Genomic DNA, 22,840 nt, shown 5'->3' on the forward strand with positions numbered 1-22,840 from the left:
AGAAGGCAGTACTAAGGATGACATATGATAGCAGAAATCAGCCTCTCAACCCTCAATATTAATCTGATGTCAAATGCAGCAGGGTCAATGCATCATACATTTATGTGATCAAGTAAATTGCTAGAAGCAAATTTGACATTAAGATGATAAACACAGCTATTAACAGAAATCAGGGTCTATGGTAATCAGATCCAATAAGCTAATTAATCTTAGCTCTGACACAAAGATTCCTTGAGAGTGGAATGATAACCTAAAGCATAAGTAGCACAGTTCGAATGATTTAATCTTCCATCTCCTATGAGGTAAACATGAGATGGATAGGGCCACAGTCACTGGGATTAAATGCTCTTCTTTTCAAGGCCTATTCTGGGAGTCTGCACAGGAGTACATTGTTAGTCCAGCTCCAAGACAGTCAGGATATGGAATTATCTAAATAACTGATGTTATCATAAAATGAAATATGATCTATTTTTACTTTAGCAAAGTTACAAATTACTTTAAGCATTAAAAAAAAAATCAAGTCTGGGCCTCAATGAAACAGCATCAGCAGATCATGCTAAAGTAGGGGGAGTGGCAGCAATCTTTCCATAATACCAACATGGTCTGAACAGGGATTATGTCAGCCAGAGTAGCATAGACACTAGTCATCTTCACAAGTGAAAATAAGTCATCCACCTACACAGTCCTCTTTTAACACTAAAATGAATAATTCACATTGATTTGACTGAAAATATAATAAACTCATTTTCTTAAAAATATACACACAACTGTCTGATTTTCTAAAAATATTTGTAAATTAATGCATCCTTGGAGCAGACTTTTTTTAAAGTATATTTGCCATAAGTTGAATGAAAGGTCTAACATCTTCTACTAGAATGAAGTAATAAGTTCATATATGCCTTAACCACTGCTTTCAGAAAGGACCAATTCCTCAGCCTACCTTATCACAAAAGCATTACTAATATGTGGAAACATTATGAGCCTTCTTATTTTGGGTTTGAAAGTTTTCTTACCAGGGCCTAAAGTGGTATAAAGAAAAAGACAGCTAAAATTCGACATATACTAAACCAGTATATAATATAACTCTGTAACTTGCAGTAAATTATCAAGGATACGTATATATATATATACAAATATTAAATGTATATTAATGTATATATCAAGAAACATATACAACATTAAGTATTTTAAAGTTCTATAAGCAGACTAGGATAACTGTCTTTAAAAGCTATTTCTGGTACTTAATGGCCCTATTTTATTAAATTATTTATGTGCAACCTAAAAATATTTTGTTGTAATTGAAGCCCATAGCTTTAATCTCTGCAAAAATTGGAACAGTTCCTAATTTTTAAAACCTTAAAATTCCTTCTTGTGCTTGAAAATGGTTCTTAACTTTCCCCTCAGCCTTTTCTTCAGATTAAGTAACTTTCAATTAAATAATTTACCACATTTTCCTATTCCCTCAACCATTTCTAAATCAGTTCCTCAAATTCTTCTACCCATCTTAAAATATAGCAAATCAAACCTACATTGAGATTCTACTAATTAACCGTGCTTGGGAAAGATTATTTTTCTACTTTTGTGTATCTTTTTCTTGATAAAATGAATCAGTAAGTTTTCGCTTATTTTTAATGATACTGCCCTGATAGTTCCCGGTCTTTTTCAGTTGCTCTAGGGTCAAATGCTTCATATTCTTATATAACCAAATTTCTCTGGGATTCTAAGAAATCAAAGCAGTAAGAGAATACAATTATACAGGATTTTACAACAACAACAAAAAAAGTGTGTCTACTCATTAAAATCTAGTCTGCTCAGAGTGTATTTTTTAAAATGCATTTTATGAAAGACAATAAATATATAAATCAGTAATCTTTACCCCAAATTTATAGGCCTAGTTAGCACAATAAAATAAGCTTGTCATAATTAGAAGCTATTCCTTTTTCTGAGAGTTTTGTTAACAGCTAACAAAAATCACTACAGTACCAGAAGATGTTCACAGCAGCCCAGCAGTTACTTCTCATTTCCTCATTAAACATTCCATATGCATCCATCAAGTCATTACAATATTCCACATATCTGTCAACCTTTGCCAGGCTATCACATACAAGCCTGCACCCTAAGACGATTCTTATGAAATATTCATAAACATTTTCAAGTTACAAATTTATCTCATTCAAGATAAGATTTAATGGCAACACTTTCCTGAACGAGTTAATGAGAACTCTTCTCTATAATAAACGAGCTCAGATATACAAGTGCCCCATGATTTCACCAGGCACTTCGGTCAGGAACAAACTCAACAATAATTCACAGTCAGCTTTCTTTTGTTTAGGTGCCTAAGGCAATGTCTTCCTGGCTGTCAGCAATCTGATAAAAACATCAAAATTCAGTCAACGTGGATGAAGAGTGATTTAACTTGAACGACCATATCCAACCATTCAATTGATTTTTACCGTATTTCAGGAAGACTATCAAGTGATATTTTTATTCCTTAAATCAAGTCAGATTTTGGACTGCTAAACTGGTAAATCTGAATTCTGATTACTATGCCTGATTAACGAAGAGCAGAAGCCAACTGAAAGACTCCCTACAGAAATGGGAAATCTTATTCAAATGGAAAGCATGAAAGCCCTCGTGGTACCCACTCAATGAGTTCTCTTGGTGAGAGGGGTGTGGAGGGTGGGCGGATAAACTAAATTAACATTGAAAGAGAGGCATTTGCAGGCACCTGTTGAGAATCCTGATTTAGTCCACTCACACCACAACCCTCCCCCCAATTTTTATTTTGAAGATTTCAATTTAAATGAACACTCACATACACATACTAATCACTCAACTTCTCCAGATATTTTCCCCCACATTTGCTGTTTTCCACATGTAGCATTCTCACTCTGAACCATTTGAAAGTAATCTGAAAACTCTTTGTTTAGTTGTGGAGAACCATCATCAAAGCCATAGTGGTGCTAATGTCTGAGAAAAGGCACTTAAAGTTTCATTTACAAACACAGATATGTTAACAAGCTCTGGAAAGCAAAATGTGTGCTGGATTTGGAATGACAGCCTTAGCCCTTCTGTGTAATACAGGTATGATACTGAGTAAGACACTCAAAAATCTCAGAGACTAAGTTACTCACTATAGAGCCTGGATCATGCCTACTTCACTAGGATTTTGTTAGGACTATGAGTGTTTATATGAAGTAAAGTATCTGGAAGAAAAATACATTGTTACATAAATATTATTCAGGAAACTATGTTATTTAAAATCTCCAGTGACAATAAGAATTACCTGGTTACAATACAAAAGCAATAGACATTTGTTGAGCATTTACTATAAGCTGCTACTGCTACTGCTAAGTCACTTCAGTTGTGTCCGACTCTGTGCGACCCCAAAGAGGGCAGCCACCAGGCTCCCCTGTCCCTGGGATTCTCCAGGCAAGAACACTGGAGTGGGTTGCCATTTCCTTTTCCAATGCATGAAAGTGAAAAGTGAAAGTGAAGTCACTCAGTCGTGTCCGACTCTTAGCGACCCCATGGACTGCAGCCTACCAGGCTCCTCCATCCATGGGATTTTCCAGGCAAGAGTACTGGAGTTGGGTGCCATCACCTTCTCTGACAAGCTAGATGACTATAATTATACTTGTTTTACAAGGAATTAAGTTTTATTCAGATGAAAAGATTTGAAGATTGACTCATAGTGATTTAAGTGGTAGACCCGGGATCCCTGGGAGGAGGGCATGGCAATCTACTCCAGTATTCTTGCTGGAAAAATCCCAAGGACAGAGGAACCTGGTGGGCTATAGCCCACGGGTGACATGATTGAAGTGATTGAGCACACAATAGATTTAAACTAAACTGAAAATTACTTTAAAAACCTGTAACAGAAAAGTTATTTTCAACCTGCACATTATTAAAACCACAAAAACTTTATTCTTAAGTATAATATATATTAGGCTATAAAACCTTCCCAATAACTTTGCATAAACACAGTAAAAACATATTTTGAGTTAAAAAGAAATTTAATGAATATTTATGAAAATAAAGTAACATATGTTAATAGTAACTTATTAAAATAATATTTTATTGAGTGCATATTGTTTTCAAAATTCAAGTGAAAATATTTTAAGCTTGTGTAGCTACATTAAGATTTTATAGCTTATTAAAGGTTAATTTTTTATAAAATAAGTACACTGAATTAAAAAATAGATACAATATATTGTGTAGCTATAATTTTAACTAAATAAATTTTAGGAAGAGGTACTTTTTTCCCCAATTATTAATATTTTTCAATGCTATTTTCTTACAGAAGTAATTTAAGTCTGTCTTCACATATCTCACAGCAAAAACAAATTAGTAAAATACAAGTTGCTGCTCAGAACCAATGTATTCCTGAGGAAGGTAGTAATTTTTTTTACCATAAGAAAATGAATGAGAAAAAAAAAGCAAAAGGAAAGAACTTAGAGTCATACAGTGATTAATAGTTATGTAGTGTTTTTTATTTTTAAACTTTGTTAATGTGGAGCAAAGGATTTATCTATATATTTTATAATTAAAACAATTTGTTAATATCCATGACCTCTATGAAATATCAACACAAAAGTGAAAAAACTATGCAAAATGTCCATGTCAGTTTTCGGAGAAGGCAATGGCACCCCACTCCAGTACTCTTGCCTGGAAAATCCCTTGGACAAAGGAGCCTGATGGGCTGCAGTCCATGGGGTCACTAAGAGTTGGATACTCTAAAAGCAAATACATGAGAAAATCTTAAGCTAAAGTTTCAACATCATAATCATTCCTGAAATAATCTAAACCCTTTATTGAAGTACTGAGCTTTAAACAAACAAGGCTGGGATTAAACCATTTAGCAAATGATAAAGTCTTAAATTTTTGACCACACAGAATGGTGACCAATAAGAAAAATGGAATTCAACTATAAAATGTAGTATTTAATAAACATTTTGATGTGATTAAACAAAATATTAACTTTCTATTAATGAGTGTTTAGTATATTCTTGGCATTGTGTTAAGTACTTACATGCATAATTTAATTTTGACAACAGCCTTATGATATAGAGGCGATTTCATGATACTCTTGAATCATATACGATACCTCAATTCTCAAAGTTCAAAATTTGTATTAGATGTTTATACAACTACTCTATAATAGTAATACAGTTTCAATTCCTAAAACTATATTATTTTTTAATATTATATAATTCTATTACCTGACCAAAAAAATCTATGCATTAAAATGCATATTGATGAATATAAAAATCAAAAGCATTTACTACCCTGTTAGGTTATTGTTTATATTCATCCTTAATAGTCTAATTATATTTACTTTTAACATTTATTTTTCTGCTTATTTATACCTGTCTTATTCCACAAAAATCATTAGAGACAACTTTATTTTATTTGTTTTTATGGTTTGAGATGCTACATGGTATCAGCATAATTTTTTACTGTTAATGCAAGAAGTGCAATCTTAAAAGACTATTTCTGTAACTGATTTATCTTAAGTATATTATTATATTCAGTTCAGTTTTGCATATTTGAGACCACTCTCATTCCCCATTATTCAATTCATATTCTTTCTCTTTAGAATTTTACTCAGATTTTAAGGGCTTACTAAGAATAACTAGTATTTATTAAAAACCATGCATGCATTTTAAGATTCAATATTCATATAACCATGCAAGTTGGGATTACTTTTATCACCACTTTGTGAATTAAAAAACAAAAAACCTGAGGTTTTAGATAATACTCCAAAGTCACACAGACATCAAACAGAAGAGCTAGAAATTAAGCTAGTCTCTTCTATTTTTGCATCCTGCCATGCTGACTTCCCTGGTGGCTCAGACGGTAAAGCCTCTGTCTATAATGCGGGAGACCGGGGTTCGATCCCTGGGTGGGGAAGATCCGCTGGAGAAGGAAATGGCAATCCACTCCAGTACTATTGCCTGGAAAATCCCATGGACAGAGGAGCCTGGTAGGCAACAGTCCTTGGGGTTGAAAAGAGTCGGACACGACTGAGCACTTCACTTCACTATTCTGTGCTTCACTATTCAAAACAAATCACCTGGTGAATACAGAAGACAAAACACTGGAAAGACTGGGAAACCCATCTACAGTAGGAAAAAAGTAAAAACCGTCAACCAGACAGAGAGAGGGAAAAACTGAAATGTGAAAGGATAGCTCAGGATTACCTCAAAGCCAGACGTCGTCATCATCGAGAGATCTACACTGGTGTGTCAAATAAGTTCTCAAAAATTAAAGTATGTCTAAAACTTACACTTTCAGACTTTAGAGTGATACATAATGTGTGTGTGTGTATATATATATATATATATATATATATATATATATATATATAAACATTTCTGAAACATGAATAGTTTTAGGTAGTTAACTGTGCCTTGCTGTGTTCAGTCTTTAGTCATTTCAGTTGTGTCCGACTCTTTGTGACCCCATGGACTGTAGCCCACCAGGCTCCTCTATCCATGGGATTCTCTAGGCAAGAAGATTGGAGTGGGCTGGCATTTCCTCCACCAGGGGATCTTCCAGACCCAGCGATTGAACCCACATCTCCTATGTCTCCCTCATTGACAGGCAGATTCTTTACCACTGAGCCACCTGGGAAGCCCAAGGAGTTAATTAAAGGGGATCAACTGCCATTTTCTTTCTTTCTTCCTATCTTTCCTTCCTTCCTTTCTCTCTGGCTTCTTTCTTGATTTATGCCTTTTTTAGTTCATAACATTTAAGACAAACAAAATAGTCTTTTTTGGCTACCAAACTTACAAGAATGCACGGGGGTGATTTACACTTAACATATTATAAAAAGATACATGCAAAACTCAATCTTTCTAATAAATAATGTCACTTGTTATGATTTCACAATATTAAAATGGTTAGTAAAATTAAATTATATGATCATGTAGGTAAAATACAGGCATGACTTCTAAATTATGGGATTCATTCAGAACAGACTCAAGACTTGCAGGTATACCTTTATTTGTTTTAAGCCATGAAAAAATTTTAATATTAGGAATAAGGCTGGAAGCATTCAGGATTAAGTATTCTTGTTCTCAATGGCCTGCATGCTGCAGTCCATGGGGTCGGAGTCCATGGGGTCGACTGAGCTACTGAACTGAACTGAAAATCAAATTGCTAAATAGCAGAATAACACTCAGTCCAGTTTTTTCATTATAACTTATGATTGAAGTTGTATTTCAATGGAAACTACCTTTTGTAGATATGATAATATTTGGTCTAAGTCATTTAGAAAAATAACTAAAGTCAGTCAGTGGAAAATGGAAAGCGTTCTGGTTTAAAAAATAATAGCACATTTGGCTTTTAAATGCTTTAAATCATTGTTTTCTGATTTTGTGTTCTAGTCCTGACCATGTTTTCCGTGACCAATGGAGCCTCTAGATTTCTTATAGTTATAAAATATGGAGTATTGGTCTTTTGCAATTACTTCTGAGAACAGGGTATGAAATACCTCATTAAATCGGCCAGTGAACAAACTTACCCTTTATAAGTATCAAGATAGTGTTCACTATTTTTTTGTTCATGATATGCCTTAAAAAATTGCCTTAAAAATAAAGTGTGCTTCCATATACAAAAGCATACATAAAATATCATGAAGTGACAATGAATTAAATGTTTGTTTTTTTATCTGAAATATTCAGAGACTGTCATGTAAATAAATCTGCTAGCTTCATCAATAGCAGGGAAAGTTATAATGCATCAAAAGTTTCGATAAGGAAGGAGTCTTTTTCTTCTTTCGTATCCTTCCAGCCTCACTGTCACATGACACATAAGTCTGTACCAGTGTACACATACATATACCACGCATACACACACACACATATACACACACACACACACACAATGAATGTTTTAGCTTAAAAAAATATTGAGTTCCTTTTCTATGTACCTTGTTGTACTGTCATACTAGGTACCACATATTGTGATGCTAATTATTAGATAAACACATCATATTTTAACTTTGGCATATAAAAAAATAAATTTTAGAAGTACCATCTTAAACTTCTACCACATAGAGTAAATGCTGTTCTCTGTTAACTGAAATAAAGAAAATTAATTCTTTTGAATGCAGTTATCCTAGGGATTGAATAAATATCATCAGAAAAAAATAGGAGACTGGGGTAAATGAAACTTATAGTTAAGCAAATATGAAAAGCATGCAAACACTTTATGTGAGGTTAGTTTACAAATACACTCTTTCTCCACACTTTTCTTACCTAAACTAGAGAATTTCTTAATGACCTTATTGTCCATTTATTGAGTACTGATTGGTAAATCACCAAATATAGAGATTTCTTCACTAAACCCCTAACTCAATGTTTTAAATTTACTTATTTTGTGGATGAAGTTGTGTTTGAAATTCAAATAGTATGAAGTTTACTTTTTCTTAAGCTGTTGGAAACAATGTGTTTGAAAATATCAACACATAACAACTGCTTTCTAGTCCTCATTTCTTTACCAGCTCTTCCAAAAGGCCCAAGTCTTTAAGCATGCTTTATGGAGTTGAATGGCAGTTGGTTAACTTACACACTGGCCAAACAATGTACAACTGATATTAAAATAAAAATCTCATCTGATGAATAGATAGGAAACTTTCATTTGTAGGAAGTTACAAAGTCATTTGGATTTCTAAAACATTAAAATTGTGATTATAAGGATAAAAATATATAAAAAATATAAAAACCAGCTAATATTTGCTAGTATTTTACTATCTAACTGTGAGTACTAAGATTATACTCTGTGACTCCATTTATTAAAAAAATAGCAACAGCATTGATGAATATTTTTTGTAACTCCACTATGAACAGAAGGCATAAGATATTTATACATTTGTAATTTTACCATATGCAAATTTGACTCCTATAAGACTTGGGGCTTAAATGTGGTGTGGACCCAGACAATGGCCCAATTTCCACATTTCTGAGGGATTTTCTTGATTTCTAGTTGCCATGAAATACACAGTAATATTTTTTTTTTTTACTATTGATTTTTCAGAAAAATGATTAAAGGAAAGCCAATAGCTTTTTATTATATTTTATAAAATAAATTTCATACTCAAGAGCTATTTAGCAATTTAGGAATTTGCAAGGGTTTTAGAATCTGCTGTACTATATCTCAGATTGTCACTGAGAGAAATCTAAGTGAATCCATTATGATATATAAGATAGTATTTTGTCTCACAGCTTAAAGAATTAAAGCACGCTCTTATAAACTGCTATAAATAGCAAGTTCAAAGAAACCTAAAGCCTTTCCTCTAAGGTTTAAGTATAAAGAAACTAGCACAAGCTAGTTCTGAGGAACTTGCTTGACCCTTTCCTGAAGCAACTAAGAGCAGACATCAAGGCACAAAGCTAGAAGCCATCTGCCTTTTATGATTTCTGTAACAAATACGTGGATTTTCTCATCAATCTCTTTCTAGAGACTAAATTGGAGAAGGCAATGGCACCCCACTCCAGTACTCTTGCCTGGGAAGTCCCATGGACAGAGGAGCCTGGTAGGCTGCAGTCCATGGGGTCGAGAAGAGTCAGACGTGACTGAGCGACTTCACTTTCACTTTTCACTTTCATGCATTGGAGAAGGAAATGGCAACCCACTCCAGTGTTCTTGCCTGGAGAATCCCAGGGATGGGGGAGCCTCGTGGGCTGCCATCTATGGGGTCACACAGAGTCAGACACGACTGAAGCGACTTAGCAGTAGCAGCAGCAGCAGAGACTAAATTAACACATACATATAATTTATGATATAAACTAATGAGATCTGTTCTTTCTTGGCTGTAGATTATTTTCTACTAATTTTAGGAGATAATATCACAATTATGCTTCCCCTTTGCCCTTTCCATCTCAGATGCAGAGATTCCCTCTTAGATTCATTTTTTAACTATGATATAGATACTACTCCACAGTTAAAATATGATTAACTTTTCTCTTTACTCAGTCAGTCCCATGTTCCCAGTCCAGATGCTCATTTAGAATCATGATTAACAGTTGTAATTCACATATAAGTCAATTGGTCCTCCCTCTTTTTTTCAACCCAGCCATACTGCTGTATTACCTCTCTTTTCAATTTTAACCTCAGAATATATTTGATGAACAGGTGAAGCAAGTTCAGCTCTAATCATGCTATATAACTTTGTCTACTCCATGCTTTCTTTTTTCTTTACAGTGGGAATGTATATGAACAGATACATTGTATAATCTCTGTGACAATTACAAAAAACAAAGTTGCCTAGAATAGAATTTGAAACGTTAAAGAAAGGATGCTCTATCTTCTTTGCCTAGAAGAAAATGCCAAGCTTGTCACAAGACTTTGTCTGGAGCGGAATATTGCATAGACCTCTCTGTTAAATCTTTTCATAGGCCTGTAAGGAGGATGATCAGGGAAAATGTACCAGGTTCTTAATAACTCTCTCCTATTTTAGATAAACCACTATTTCACTACTTTATGAAACTTGTCTAATGGTTGTATAGTGTAAATATTCTCTGGAGCAGTCAAATAAAAAGAAATTGGCTGTTTTAATCCATTATCTACTGGTAAGGATTTTGAGAGTTTGGCTTATAAACATTGTTAGAAAAAAAATTAAATACCTTAACATGAATTTTTAGACTTTTTTCTTATAAAATTTATACAAAATCTTCAGAAAAATATAAAGAAGTAGAAATCATCAGCAATCCCATCAACCCAATTTAAATAATAACAACATTTTAGTCATCTATATCACTATTAGTTTGAACAAGCAGGATTCATATAATATACCCAAAACAGTGTTACAGTGGTTCCTCGTTATTCATAGTTTTACTTTTGGAGGTTTCAGATACTCAGGGTCAAAGACAATTCAAAGTATACTAAATGGAAAATTCTAAAAATATTATTCCTAAGTTTTAAATTGTGTGCTGTTCTAAGTAGCCTGATGACATCTCAGGCTGTCCCACTCCCTCCAGCCAGGATGTGAATGGTCCCGTTGCGCAGCATATCTACACTGTGTATGCTCTCCTGCCTGATAGTCACTATGCAGCCCTCTAGATGGTCAGAGTGACTGTGGAGATATTACACTCACATAATTTTTATTACAGCATATTGTTATAGCTGCTCTATTATTCATTATTGTTGTTAATCTCTTACTGTGCCTAATTATAAATTAAATTATATCATAGGTATGTATGTATAGAGAAAACCATAATATATGTATGGTTTGGTGTGCTATTTGTGGTTTCAAGCATTCATGGGGGTCTTGAAATTTATCCCCTGTGGACAAGTGGATACTCTTATTTTTTTTCCACTGTACTTTAAACATCCAAAAAGGAACATTCTCCCCCAAAAATTTAGAGGAAGACTTCTTCTGATTATTGCTAATAAAATGTCCTCTAAGCAATTTGAATCACTTGTCTTAAGTAATTAGAATATCTAGTCTTATACCATGATCAAAACTATCCTTGATTTAAAATTTCATGTTCTTGCCCCTCTACCAGATTTACACTGTTGTGGGAGGAGTGGATTCTATCTTATTTCTTTCCTTATGCATTTGTGATACTTATCTATAAACTGAAGATAATAATCCATACCTCAACATGACAGTGATTGTAGATTAATGTGAAAATACATTAAAAATGCTTTAGAAAAATATTTAGCCCACATTCCTAACAATGTTACTTTTAGAAGTAACAATAATAATTATTCTATAATTATTATAAATGTCCTCTTTATAATTTATTTGACATGTAAGGATTTTCACATATTTTAAATATGTTTTATGCTGCAATTATTGTACAGCATTCAGCTGTACCAGTATAGCACGATTTTCAATGCTAAACTGGATGTATGTCTGTGTGCTCTGTCGTGTCCAACTCTTTGCTGCCCCATGGACTGTAGACCACCAGGCTCCTCTGTTCATGGAATTTTCCAGGTAAGACTACTGGAGTGGATTGCTATTTCCTATTCCAGGGGATCTTCCCAATCCAGGGATCGAACTCATTTCTCCCGTGTCTCCTACATTAGCAGGATTCTTTACCACTGAGCCACATGGGAAACTGAAACTAGATGCACATATTGTTTCAAATATTTTCTCACATCATTGGCCATTATGTTTTTATCAAACCTGTTTTCCCCCCTTAGAATATATTGATTGGAATGGAATTATTGGGTCAAAATGTGATTACTTTAAGGCTTTCAATACATACTGACAAATCATCCTACAAAACACTAGTATCAATGTTATCAATGTATATTTTCAAGACTATCTTAAAATTCTGGCCTGTTATCTATTATCAGACATTGATTTAAGTATAAGGGCATCCTTGGAAGATAATTTTAAAAAAACAGGCACAGAATGTGTTCTTGTGTCCTTACAGAGTGTACCAACAGAGTTCTGGAAACTTTTTTGCTCTTAGGAGTTAGCAAAGCTCATATAGTTTTGAATGAGGTGAAATCCAATATATGTTCAGAACCAGAGCATTCCAGTGACAGAACTACACTGACCATTCTTTTTTAATAGGAAAAGAAAATGAACTAAGGAAGAGCAGTAGTGACTCTCTATTGTGATGGCTCATTATGAGATACTTATATTGAACTGCTTTAATTATGTAAATGCATCTAGTGGATGAATGTTAATAAACTTCTATTTAAATAAAATAAATCAAAACTCTGCCTCTTCCTAGTATTTTATACTTTAATTAAATTTCTGGGCACAGCCAGTAACTATGAAGTTATACAGTCGGCAAAATTAATCACTGAGGAAAATCTGCGAGATACTAGTGTAACAAAAAGCACATGGTAATTAGATAACAGATTAGAAGTTTCACAGATGTCATAAGAAGAGGACACTGTGGTTCTCATTTTTACCATTCCAGATAGATGTTATAAAGGGAATGCCAATTTTATGAGGGTCCCACAAGCACACTATCTTAAAGACTTTAATATTAAATTTTCCATTTTGGAAAAGTTATCTTCCTGTGACACATTATGCCTCTTTCTCTCTCTCTCCACACTCTCACTCACACACACATACATACATACACTTTCTCTCTTCATGTTCCCAGATACACATGTAATCCCAACTAAACAAAATATTCACCCCACAACCAAATGATGGGCACTGGACTAACCTTATAAAGTAGTGGCAATTTTCCTAATTTCAAGAGTGCAATCTGATTTGTGACATTTTTCATTTTTTTAATCCGCTTTAAGTCATCTGCATTTCCATAACTCACATCAATGACTTCAGCCTGAAAGAGAAGACAAAGAAAAATAAAGCCCTGTCAGGAGAATTAGGGCAATTTGTCCATTTAGTATAATAAATTCATAGTAATTTGAAATATTAAAGGAGAACTAATCTCTCTTGTGTGTCCCAATCATGACCTTTCTAGTTCTATCAGAGTACAACAATTCTTCTTTGAGAGGTCACTGGAGAAAAAGGTTTAGAGTCATATTTGTTTTTTACTCATGCTTCTGGAAAAGTTACAAATCCAGTTTATGTCTCTAAAAGACCATGAAGTTTGATATAGTCTACACTCATATTTCTGGAATTTGAATCAGAAAACTGCAAAAATTATTTCCTTAAGGTTCAAGAATAATCATGCCATTCTGAGATGTGAAAACAACTCAAAGATTCTCCATGTTATCCAAATTAAGTACAAAGTTCATGATGCCCAGTTGTTCAGGATGTGCACATAATCCAGCTGTGAATGACAACCCTCCAGGTTATATAGGACACAACCGGTATAGCCACATGTACTACTGTGATATCCAAAACTTCGGAATATGCCCACAAACAACTATTTCTGTCACCTTTCCCATTAGCCCCCTAGAGTTATATTTTATATCAATATTTCTCATTTTTAAAGTCTCTTTCATTGACATAAGAGTTGTTGCCTTCCCAGAACATTTAATGGGAATCCACTGATGTGGTTATTTCCTTCCCCACTGGAAAAGTACAGCCCTGAGTGTTCGATTCAGAATATACCTATAGCCAAGATGATTCGTTTCAGCTTAACTTTCTGTAATTTCTAATTCAAATAAAGATGTTATGCTTTCCATATTGTGCTGCACTCACTATGCCAGCAAATTTGGAAAACTCAGCAGTGGCCACAGGATTGGAAAAGGTCAGTTTTCATTCCAATCCCAAAGAAGTTCAGTTCAGTTCAGTCACTCAGTCATGTCTGACTCTTTGCGACCCCATGAATCTCAGCACGCCAGGCCTCCCTGTCCATCACCAACTCCCGGAATTCACACAGACTCACATCCATCGAGTCAGTGATGCCATCCAGCCATCTCATCCTCTGTCGTCCCCTTCTCCTCCTGCCCCCACACCCTCCCAGCATCAGAGTCTTTTCCAATGAGTCAACTCTTCGCATGAGGTGGCCAAAGAACTGGAGTTACAGCTTTAGCATCATTCCTTCCAAAGAAATCCCAGGGCTGATCTCCTTCAGAATGGACTGGTTGGATCTCCCTGCAGTCCAAGGGACTCTCAAGAGTCTTCTCCAACACCACAGTTCAAAAGCATCAATTCTTTGGCGCTCAGCCTTCTTCACAGTCCAACTCTCACATCCATACATGAACACTGGAAAAACCATGGCCTTGACTAGATGGACCTTTGTTGGCAAAGTAATGTCTCTGCTTTTGAATATGTTATCTAGGTTGGTCATAGCTTTCCTTCCAAGGAGTAAACGTCTTTTAATTTCATGGCTGCAGTCACCATCTGCAGTGATTTTGGAGCCCAAAAATATAAAGTCTGACACTGTTTCCACTGTTTGCCCATCTATCTCCCATGAAGTGATGGGACTGGTTGCCATGATCTTCGTTTTCTGAATGTTGAACTTTAAGCCAACTTTTTCACTATCCCCTTTCACTTTCATCAAGAGGCTTTTGAGTTCCTCTTCCCTTTCTGCCATAAGGGTAGTGTCATCTGCATATCTGAGGTTATTGATATTTCTCCCAGCAATCTTGATTCCAGCTTGTGCTTCTTCCAGCCCAGCGTTTCTCATGATGTACTCTGCATAGAAGTTGAATAAGCAGGGTGACAATATAAAGCCTTGATGTACTCATTTTCCTATTTGGAACCAGTCTGTTGTTCCACGTCCAGTTCTAACTGTTGCTTCCTGAACTGCATATAGGTTTCTCAAGAGGCAGGTCAGGTGTTCTGGTATTCCCATATTTTTCAGAATTTTGCACAGTTTATTGTGATCCACACAGTCAAAGGCTTTGACATAGTCAATAAAGCAGAAATAGATGTTTTTCTGGAACTCTCTTGCTTTTTCGATGATCCATCAGATGTTGGCAATTTGATCTCTGGTTCCTCTGCCTTTTCTAAAACCAGCTTGAACATCTGGAAGTTCACGGTTCACGTACTGCTGAAGACTGGCTTGGAGAATTCTGAGCATTACTTTACTAGCGTGTGAGATGAGTGCAATTGTGCGGTAGTTTGAGCATTCTTTGGCATTGCCTTTCTTTGGGATTGGTATGAAAACTGACCTTTTCCAGTCTTATGGCCACTGCTGAGTTTTCCAAATTTGCTGGCATACTGAGTGCAGCACTTTCACACTACTGCACAATTGCACTCATCTCACACGCTAGTAAAGTAATGCTCAAAATTCTCAAAGCCAGGTTTCAACAGAACATGAATCAAGAACTTCCAGAGGTTCAAGCTGGATTTAGAAAAGTTAGAGATCAAATTGCCATCATCCGTTGGATCATCAAAAAAGCAAGAGATTCCAGAAAAACATCTACCTGTGCTTTATTGACTATGCCAAATCTTTTGACTGTGTAGATTACCACAAACTTTGGAAAATTCTTAAAGAGATGAGAATACCAGAACACCTTACTTGTCTGCTGAGAAATCTGTATGTGGGTCAAGAGGCAGCAATTAGAACTGGACATGGAACAACAGACTGGTTCCAAATTGGGAAAGGAGTACGTCAAGGCTATACGTCGTCACCTTGCTTATTTAACTTAAATACATATTACATCATGCGAAATGCTGGGCTGGATGAAGCACAAGATGGAATCAAGATTGCTAGGAGAAATATCAATAACCTCAGATATGCAGATGACACCATCCTTACAGCAGAAAGCAAAGAGGAACTGAAGAGCCTCCTGATGATAATGAAAGAGGAGAGTGAAAAAGCTGACTTAAAACTCAACATTCAGAAAACTAAGGTTACAGCATCCTATCCCATCACTTCATGGCAAATAGATGGGGAAACAATGGAAATAGTGGCAGAATTTATATTCTTGGACTCCAAAATCACTGCAGGTGGTGACTGCTACCATTAAATAAAAGACACTTGCTCCTTGAAGAGCTCTTTGAAAAAGCTATGATCAACCTAGACAGCATATTAAAAAGCAGAGATGTTACTTTGCTGACAAAGGTCTGTCGAGTCAAAGCTACAGTTTTTCCAATAATCATGTATGAATGTGAGAATTGGATCATAAAGAAAGCTGAGTGCTGTAGAACTGATGCTTATGAACTGTGGTGTTGGAGAAGACTCTTGAGAGTCCCTTGGACTGCAAGGAGATCCAACGAGTCCACCCTAAAGGAGATCAGTCCTGGGTGTTCATTGGAAAGACTGGTGTTGAAGCTGAAACTCCAATACTTTGGCCACCTGTTGTGAAGAACTGACTCATTGGAGAAGACCTTGATGCTGGGAAAGATTGAAAGCAGGAGGAGAAGGGCACAGCAGAGGATGAGATGGTTGGATGATGTCACTGACTCAATGGATATGAGTTTGAGCAAGCTCTGGGAGTTGGTGATGGACAAGGTGATCTGATGTGCTGCAGTTCATGGGTTCTCAAAAATTCGGGCATGACTGAGCTACCGAACTGAACTGATGTTTTCCAATGATTAAATTATAATACACAATTTGCTGTTTCAAAATATAGCATATCTATGTCGAGGTGTTGATTAAAAAATTTCGTTGTGATAAATAATGAAAGAATGGAGATGAAGAATTTAGATGTTTAACTTCCCATCCTTCTCATCTGGCGCTAACATATTCAATCAGTTGTATACAAAGTCCCTCCACAGAAGGCTCATTTGAAGAATATACGAACACCAACAAGAGATGGGTAAATCTATTTAAGGAACATCTGTGGCATGAAATATTTCCTTTGCCATTACATTCATTAGCACCTGTGGGAAAATTTACTAATATTTTAAAATCCATTTCAAATATTAGCTACTTGATGAACTGTAGCTCTCTGATAGCCAATTTTATGTGAACTTATCTACTTTTGATCCCCAGAGTGATTTATTTCTTCCTCTCTTAAGACTTGTATCTTTATACATACACAGCTGCAAGAAAGCACTGAATTTTTCTGAGACAAATCTATATACAGCAATATGATACAATGCCAAGCCATTTTTTCCCAACCATTCTTGTTGCTACAGTGAACCTCTTCTTATTGTATGCATTCTGTCACACTAGAAAATTGTTCATTTACCCAGCTGGGGTACTAAGTTTACATTCAAACACCAGGATTAAATCACCTCTGAGTAGTCTTTGGGAAATTCCAAGTGAATAGGAACCTAGGTGCTTGTTGAACTATTCACTTTATATGCACCAGTTTTCCCCTGATGCATAGCAAAGTGTAAATCAGAGTTGCAAAATAAGACAGAAATATCTGGTTTTTTTAACCAGAAAGAAATGTTAGAAAGTCCACACATTAACTTTTATTTAAAGTTTATATGTTAATTTTAGAACAAAGAAATTTAAAAAAAACAATTGAAGTAGAAAAAATATATATATATATTGTTAAAAAAGAAAAAAGTATTAGAATTAAAATAGTAGTGGGTCACATAAAAAAACAGCTAAAAGGATAGAACAATTTAGAAATGAATATTAAAATACAATTATCTTCCATTCATTGTAAAATATGCAATTAGAAGATAATGAGCAATGCTTAAAATAATGAGAAATGCCTAAAAATCAAAACATTTAAAAGTGACCTATAACATAAAATGTTGTATGGAAAAATGGAAAGATTATTCTGAGAGGAAGCAACAGAAGAGAATGAAGAAGAGAAATGCATAGAATTGGTATAGTCTGTAATCAACTGAATAAAATAAACAGAACAACAGAAAGTAGCAAGGTCAGAGAAGTGTTTCTGGGGTGCGCCACCTGCTGAGGCCCGGGCTCCACTTTGAGGAACAATCCAGTGCCATGTTTCTCTTTCTACCTGTGGTAGCAAAATTTATTCATGCTTATGAAATTATGTATGCCTTGAATTTTTCAGAATTGACATTTTCAACCAAATCAATCACTTTGAATCCTCCTAGTTATTCTCTAAGAGAGATTCTGAATGTACAGAATGTTTGAAAAGCCTGCTTTAACTAAAACAGTAATTTTCTACTCAAAGTCAGAAATGGTAAACCCAAGCAGTTCTCATCCTGACAAAATACAGGGTTATCAGAAGTACTATTCATCTAAATACAAGTTTTACTTTAAAAATTTACTATCTTACATAATCTAGCTTTTGCATATTCTTCAAATTAAAGTGCTTATGCTTATTAAAAACATAAAATCAAAATCATCTTCCCTGTTTACTGTTATCCTTTCTAAAACAAAAGATAGCTAGTAAAAAAATACACTAGTAAAGTAATGCTCAAAATTCTTCAAGCCAGGTTTTAACAGTACGGGAACTGTGAACTTCCAGATGTTCAAGCTGGATTTAGACAAGGCAGAACAACCAGAGATCAAATTGCCAATTTCCATTGGATCATGGAAAAAGCAAGAGAGGTTCAGAAAAACATCTACTTCTGCTTTACTGACTATGCCAAAGCCTTTGACTGTGAATCACTACAACTGTAGAAAATTCTGAGAGAGATGGGAATACCAGACCACAAAACCTACCTCTTCAGAAATCTGTATGCAGGTAAGGAAGCAACAGTTAGAACCGGACATGGAATAACAGACTGGTTCCAAGTTGGGAAAGGAGTACTTCAAGGCTGTATATTGTTACCCTGCTTATTTAACTTATATGCAGAGTACATCATGAGAAATGCTGGACTGGAGGAAGCACAAGCTGGAATCAAGATTGCCAGGAGAAATATCAATAACCTCAGATATGCAGATGACACCACCCATATGGCAGAAAGCTCAGAATTAAAGAGCCTCTTGGTGAACGTGAAAGAGGAGAGTGAAAAAGTTGGCTTAAAGCTCAACATTCAGAAAACTAAGATCATGGCATCTGGTTCCATCACTTCATGGCAAATAGATGGGGAGACAGTAGAAACAGTGACAGATGTTATTTTTTGGGGCTCCAAATCACTGCAGATGGTGACTACAGCCATGAAACTTAAGGATGCTTACTCCTTGGAAGGAAAGTTATGACCAACCTAGACAACATATTAAAAAGCAGAGACATTACTTTGCCAACAAAGGCCTGCCTAGTCAAAGCTATGGTTTTTCCAGTAGTCATGTATGGATGTGAGAGTTAGACTATACAGAAAGTTGAGTGCTGAAGAATTGATGCTTTTGTACTGTGGTGTTGGAGAAGACTCTTGAGAGTCCCTTGGACTGCAAGGAGATCCAACCAGTCCATCCTAAAGGAAATCAGTCCTCAATATTCATCGGAAGGCCTGATGTTGAAGCTGAAACTCGAATACTTTGGCCACCTGATGCGAAGAACTGACTCATTTGAAAAGACCCTGATGCTGGGAAAGACTGAAGGCAAAAGAAGAATGGGATGACAGAGGATGAGATGGTTGGATGGCATCACCAACTCAATGGACATGAGTCTGAGTAAACTCTGAGAGCTGTCAATGGACAAAGAGGCCTGGCGTGCTGCAGACCATAGGGTCGCAGAGTAGGATACGACTGAGTGACTGAACTCAACTGAATAATGAAGAGTTCAGAATTCGAAGATTGTTAACATTTTATTAGCTCTCCTTTTTCAAGTGAACTAAAGGGTTTTCCATCATAGATCTTATTCTGAAAATCACATTTAAAACATGAAATCCAATGCTGCTTCCTCCCACCCTTGAGGTATGGCAGACATCACTAATCAATCATCACCCTTTCTAACGCCTCTAAATACTATTCTAGCTAATAGAGACCAATTAAGATGGGGTTGGCATCAGCATGCAGCTATATAAATATTTAGTTTTTAATATGAACTAGGTCTTAATAATTTAAATGACATGTATTTAAAATATTTACTAGTTTGGATAGCTGTAGACCTAATCAGTTAAAATGGGCTCCCAACCAATAAGAAGAGACAACAGCTTGTGTGCTAAACTAAGACATTCAGCATGAAGCTGGGACACATAATCCATTCGGCTGATATATAATGTTTATCTATCTAAAGGAGCACAAGCTGGAATCAAGATTGCTGGGAGAAATATCAAGAACCTCAGATATGAAGATGATACCACCCTTATGGCAGAAAGCAAAGAAGAACTACAGAACCTCTTGATGAAAGTGAAAGAGCAGAGTGAAAATGTTGGCTTAAAACTCAACATTCAGAAAACTAAGATCATAGCATCCAGTCCCATCACTTCATGGCAAATAGATGGGGAAACAATGGAAACATTGAGAGACTTCATTTTGGGGGGCTCCCAAATCACTGCAGATGGTGACTGCAGTCATGAAATTAAAAGATGCTGGTTACTTGGAAGAAAAGCTATGACTAACCTAGATAGCATATTAAAAAGCAGAGACATTATTTTGGCAACAAAGGTCCATCTAGCCAAACTATGGTTTTTCCAGTAGTTATGTATAAATGTGAGAGTTGGACTATAAAATTTGCTGAGCTCCGAAGAATCAATGCTTTTGAACTGTGGTGTTGGAGAAGACTCTTGAGACTCCATTGGACTGTAAGGAGATTCAACCAGTCCATCCTAAAGAAAATGAGTCCTGAATATTCATTGGAAGGACTGATGTTGAAGTTGACACTCTAATACTTTGGTCACTGGATGCGAAGAGTTGACTCATTTGAAAAGACCCTGATGCTGGGAAAGATCAAAGGCAGGAGGGGAAGGGGACAACAGAGGATGAGATGGTTGAATGGCATCACCAACTCAATGGACATGAGTTTGAGTAAGCTCCAGGATTTGGTGATGGAAGCCTGGGAAGCCTGTCGTGTTGCAGTGCATGGGTTCACAAAGTCAGACACAACTAAGTGACTGAACTGATGTAAAGGAGAGAAAATTAAGTTAAAATAACATGGAAATTTAACTCAAGTAAAACAATATTCTGTTAGGATTACATTTCCATATTTAAGTTGATAGTCTTCATAGTCAACAGGCAAAATAATGTAAATTTGGGGTAAGAATGTATACTAGATTTATTGTTCAGTGTCTCAGTCATATCCGACAGGACTGTAGAGCACCAGGCTTCCCTGTCCTTCACTATCCCCTAGAGTTTACTCAAACTCATGTCCATTGAGTCAGCAGCAACAGCACATTTAACCATGCAGATTATCAGTTGCTTTCAGTATCTTCAGAACATTCATGTTTAGTAGAGAGTTCTGCCCACTATATAGATGAGGAAACAGAGTCTAAAATATTTAGGTAATACGCTAATGTTAATAGCAGATTGGCACCATGAAGTTGTGTAATTGCTTACCTAACTGCCAGTTTCCCCTATTAGACTGTCAGTTACATGTGGGCAGTGTCCAAAGATTCTTATATATCATTTTGCCCCTGTGATCGGTGTAAAAAGGCACTCAGTATGTGGCCAGCAGGCTAAATTCTATATTAGTTTATGTTCCAGTATTAAAATAAAATATAACGAAAAACAGATTAATAAGCAAAGGGTACTTTATTTAATAAATGATACTCAATGTCTTAAAGTAAGAGTATCAAAAGAGTTGCAAATTCATTCAAGAGAATTCCTTCTGAAGACCATTTTTGAGATAGAATTCTGCTTCCTTTAGAATTATTTATATTAGTGTACTGAAATAGTGCATAAATCTAAGGCTTGACCTTAACACAGATCTCTCTAGTTCTGAAAAGACTAAATTTGCAGCATCCAATGAAATGAGGTAAACCTTATTTGTAAACCGTTTACTGGCATTTTATGGAAATTAAACTATAAATTAAATCTGCAAAGAAAGTTAATTTATCACAACATTATAAGAGGTATGCTTAAAATCATATTCAGTTCAGTTCAGTCTCTCAGTCGTGTCCGACTCTTTGCAGCCCCATGAACTGCAGCACACCAGACCTCCCTGTCCATCACCAACTCTGAGTACACCCAAACCCATGTCCATTGAGTTGGTGATGCCATCCAACCATCTCACCTCTGTCATCCCCTTCTCCTCCTGCCCTCAATGTTTCCCAGCATCAGGGTCTTTTCAAATGAGTCAGCTCTTCGCATCAGGTGGCCAAAGGATTGGAGTTTCAGCTTCAACATCAGTCCTTCCAATGAACACCCAGGACTGATCTCCTTTAGGATGGACTCGTTGGATCTTCTTGGAGTCCAAGGGATTCCCAAGAGTCTTCTCCAACACCACAGTTCAAAAGCATCAATTCGAGACAGCAAAAGAGACACTGATGTATGGAACAGTCTTAGGGACTCTGTGGGAGAGGGAGAGGGTGGGAAGATTTGTGAGAATGGCATTGAAACATGTAAAATATCGTGTGTGAAACGGGATGCCAGTCCAGGTTCAATGCACGATGCTGGATGCTTGGGGCTGGTGCACTGGGACGACCCAGAGGGATGGTATGGGGAGGGAGGAGGAAGGAGGGTTCGGGATGGGGAGCACGTGTATATCTGTGATGGATTCATTTTGATGTTTGGCAAAACTAATACAATTATGTAAAGTTTAAAAATAAAATAAAATTTAAAAAAACAAAAACAAA

General features: G+C 35.9%; 1 protein-coding gene across 8 annotated transcripts in view; it reads right to left on the reverse strand.

Moving 5' to 3' along the window:
* NAALADL2 (N-acetylated alpha-linked acidic dipeptidase like 2) overlaps positions 1-22,840 on the reverse strand; it is a 1,576,761-nt gene that overhangs the window by 670,469 nt on the left and 883,452 nt on the right. For all 8 annotated transcript variants that reach the window (XM_061415500.1, XM_061415503.1, XM_061415502.1 and 5 more), the window contains one exon: positions 13,146-13,265. In XM_061415500.1, coding sequence (XP_061271484.1) covers positions 13,146-13,265 — 120 coding nt within the window. The remainder of the gene's footprint in view (positions 1-13,145; positions 13,266-22,840) is intronic.

The sequence above is a fragment of the Bos javanicus genome, chromosome 1 (genome assembly GCF_032452875.1).
Source record: "Bos javanicus breed banteng chromosome 1, ARS-OSU_banteng_1.0, whole genome shotgun sequence".
Lineage (NCBI taxonomy): Eukaryota > Metazoa > Chordata > Mammalia > Artiodactyla > Bovidae > Bos > Bos javanicus.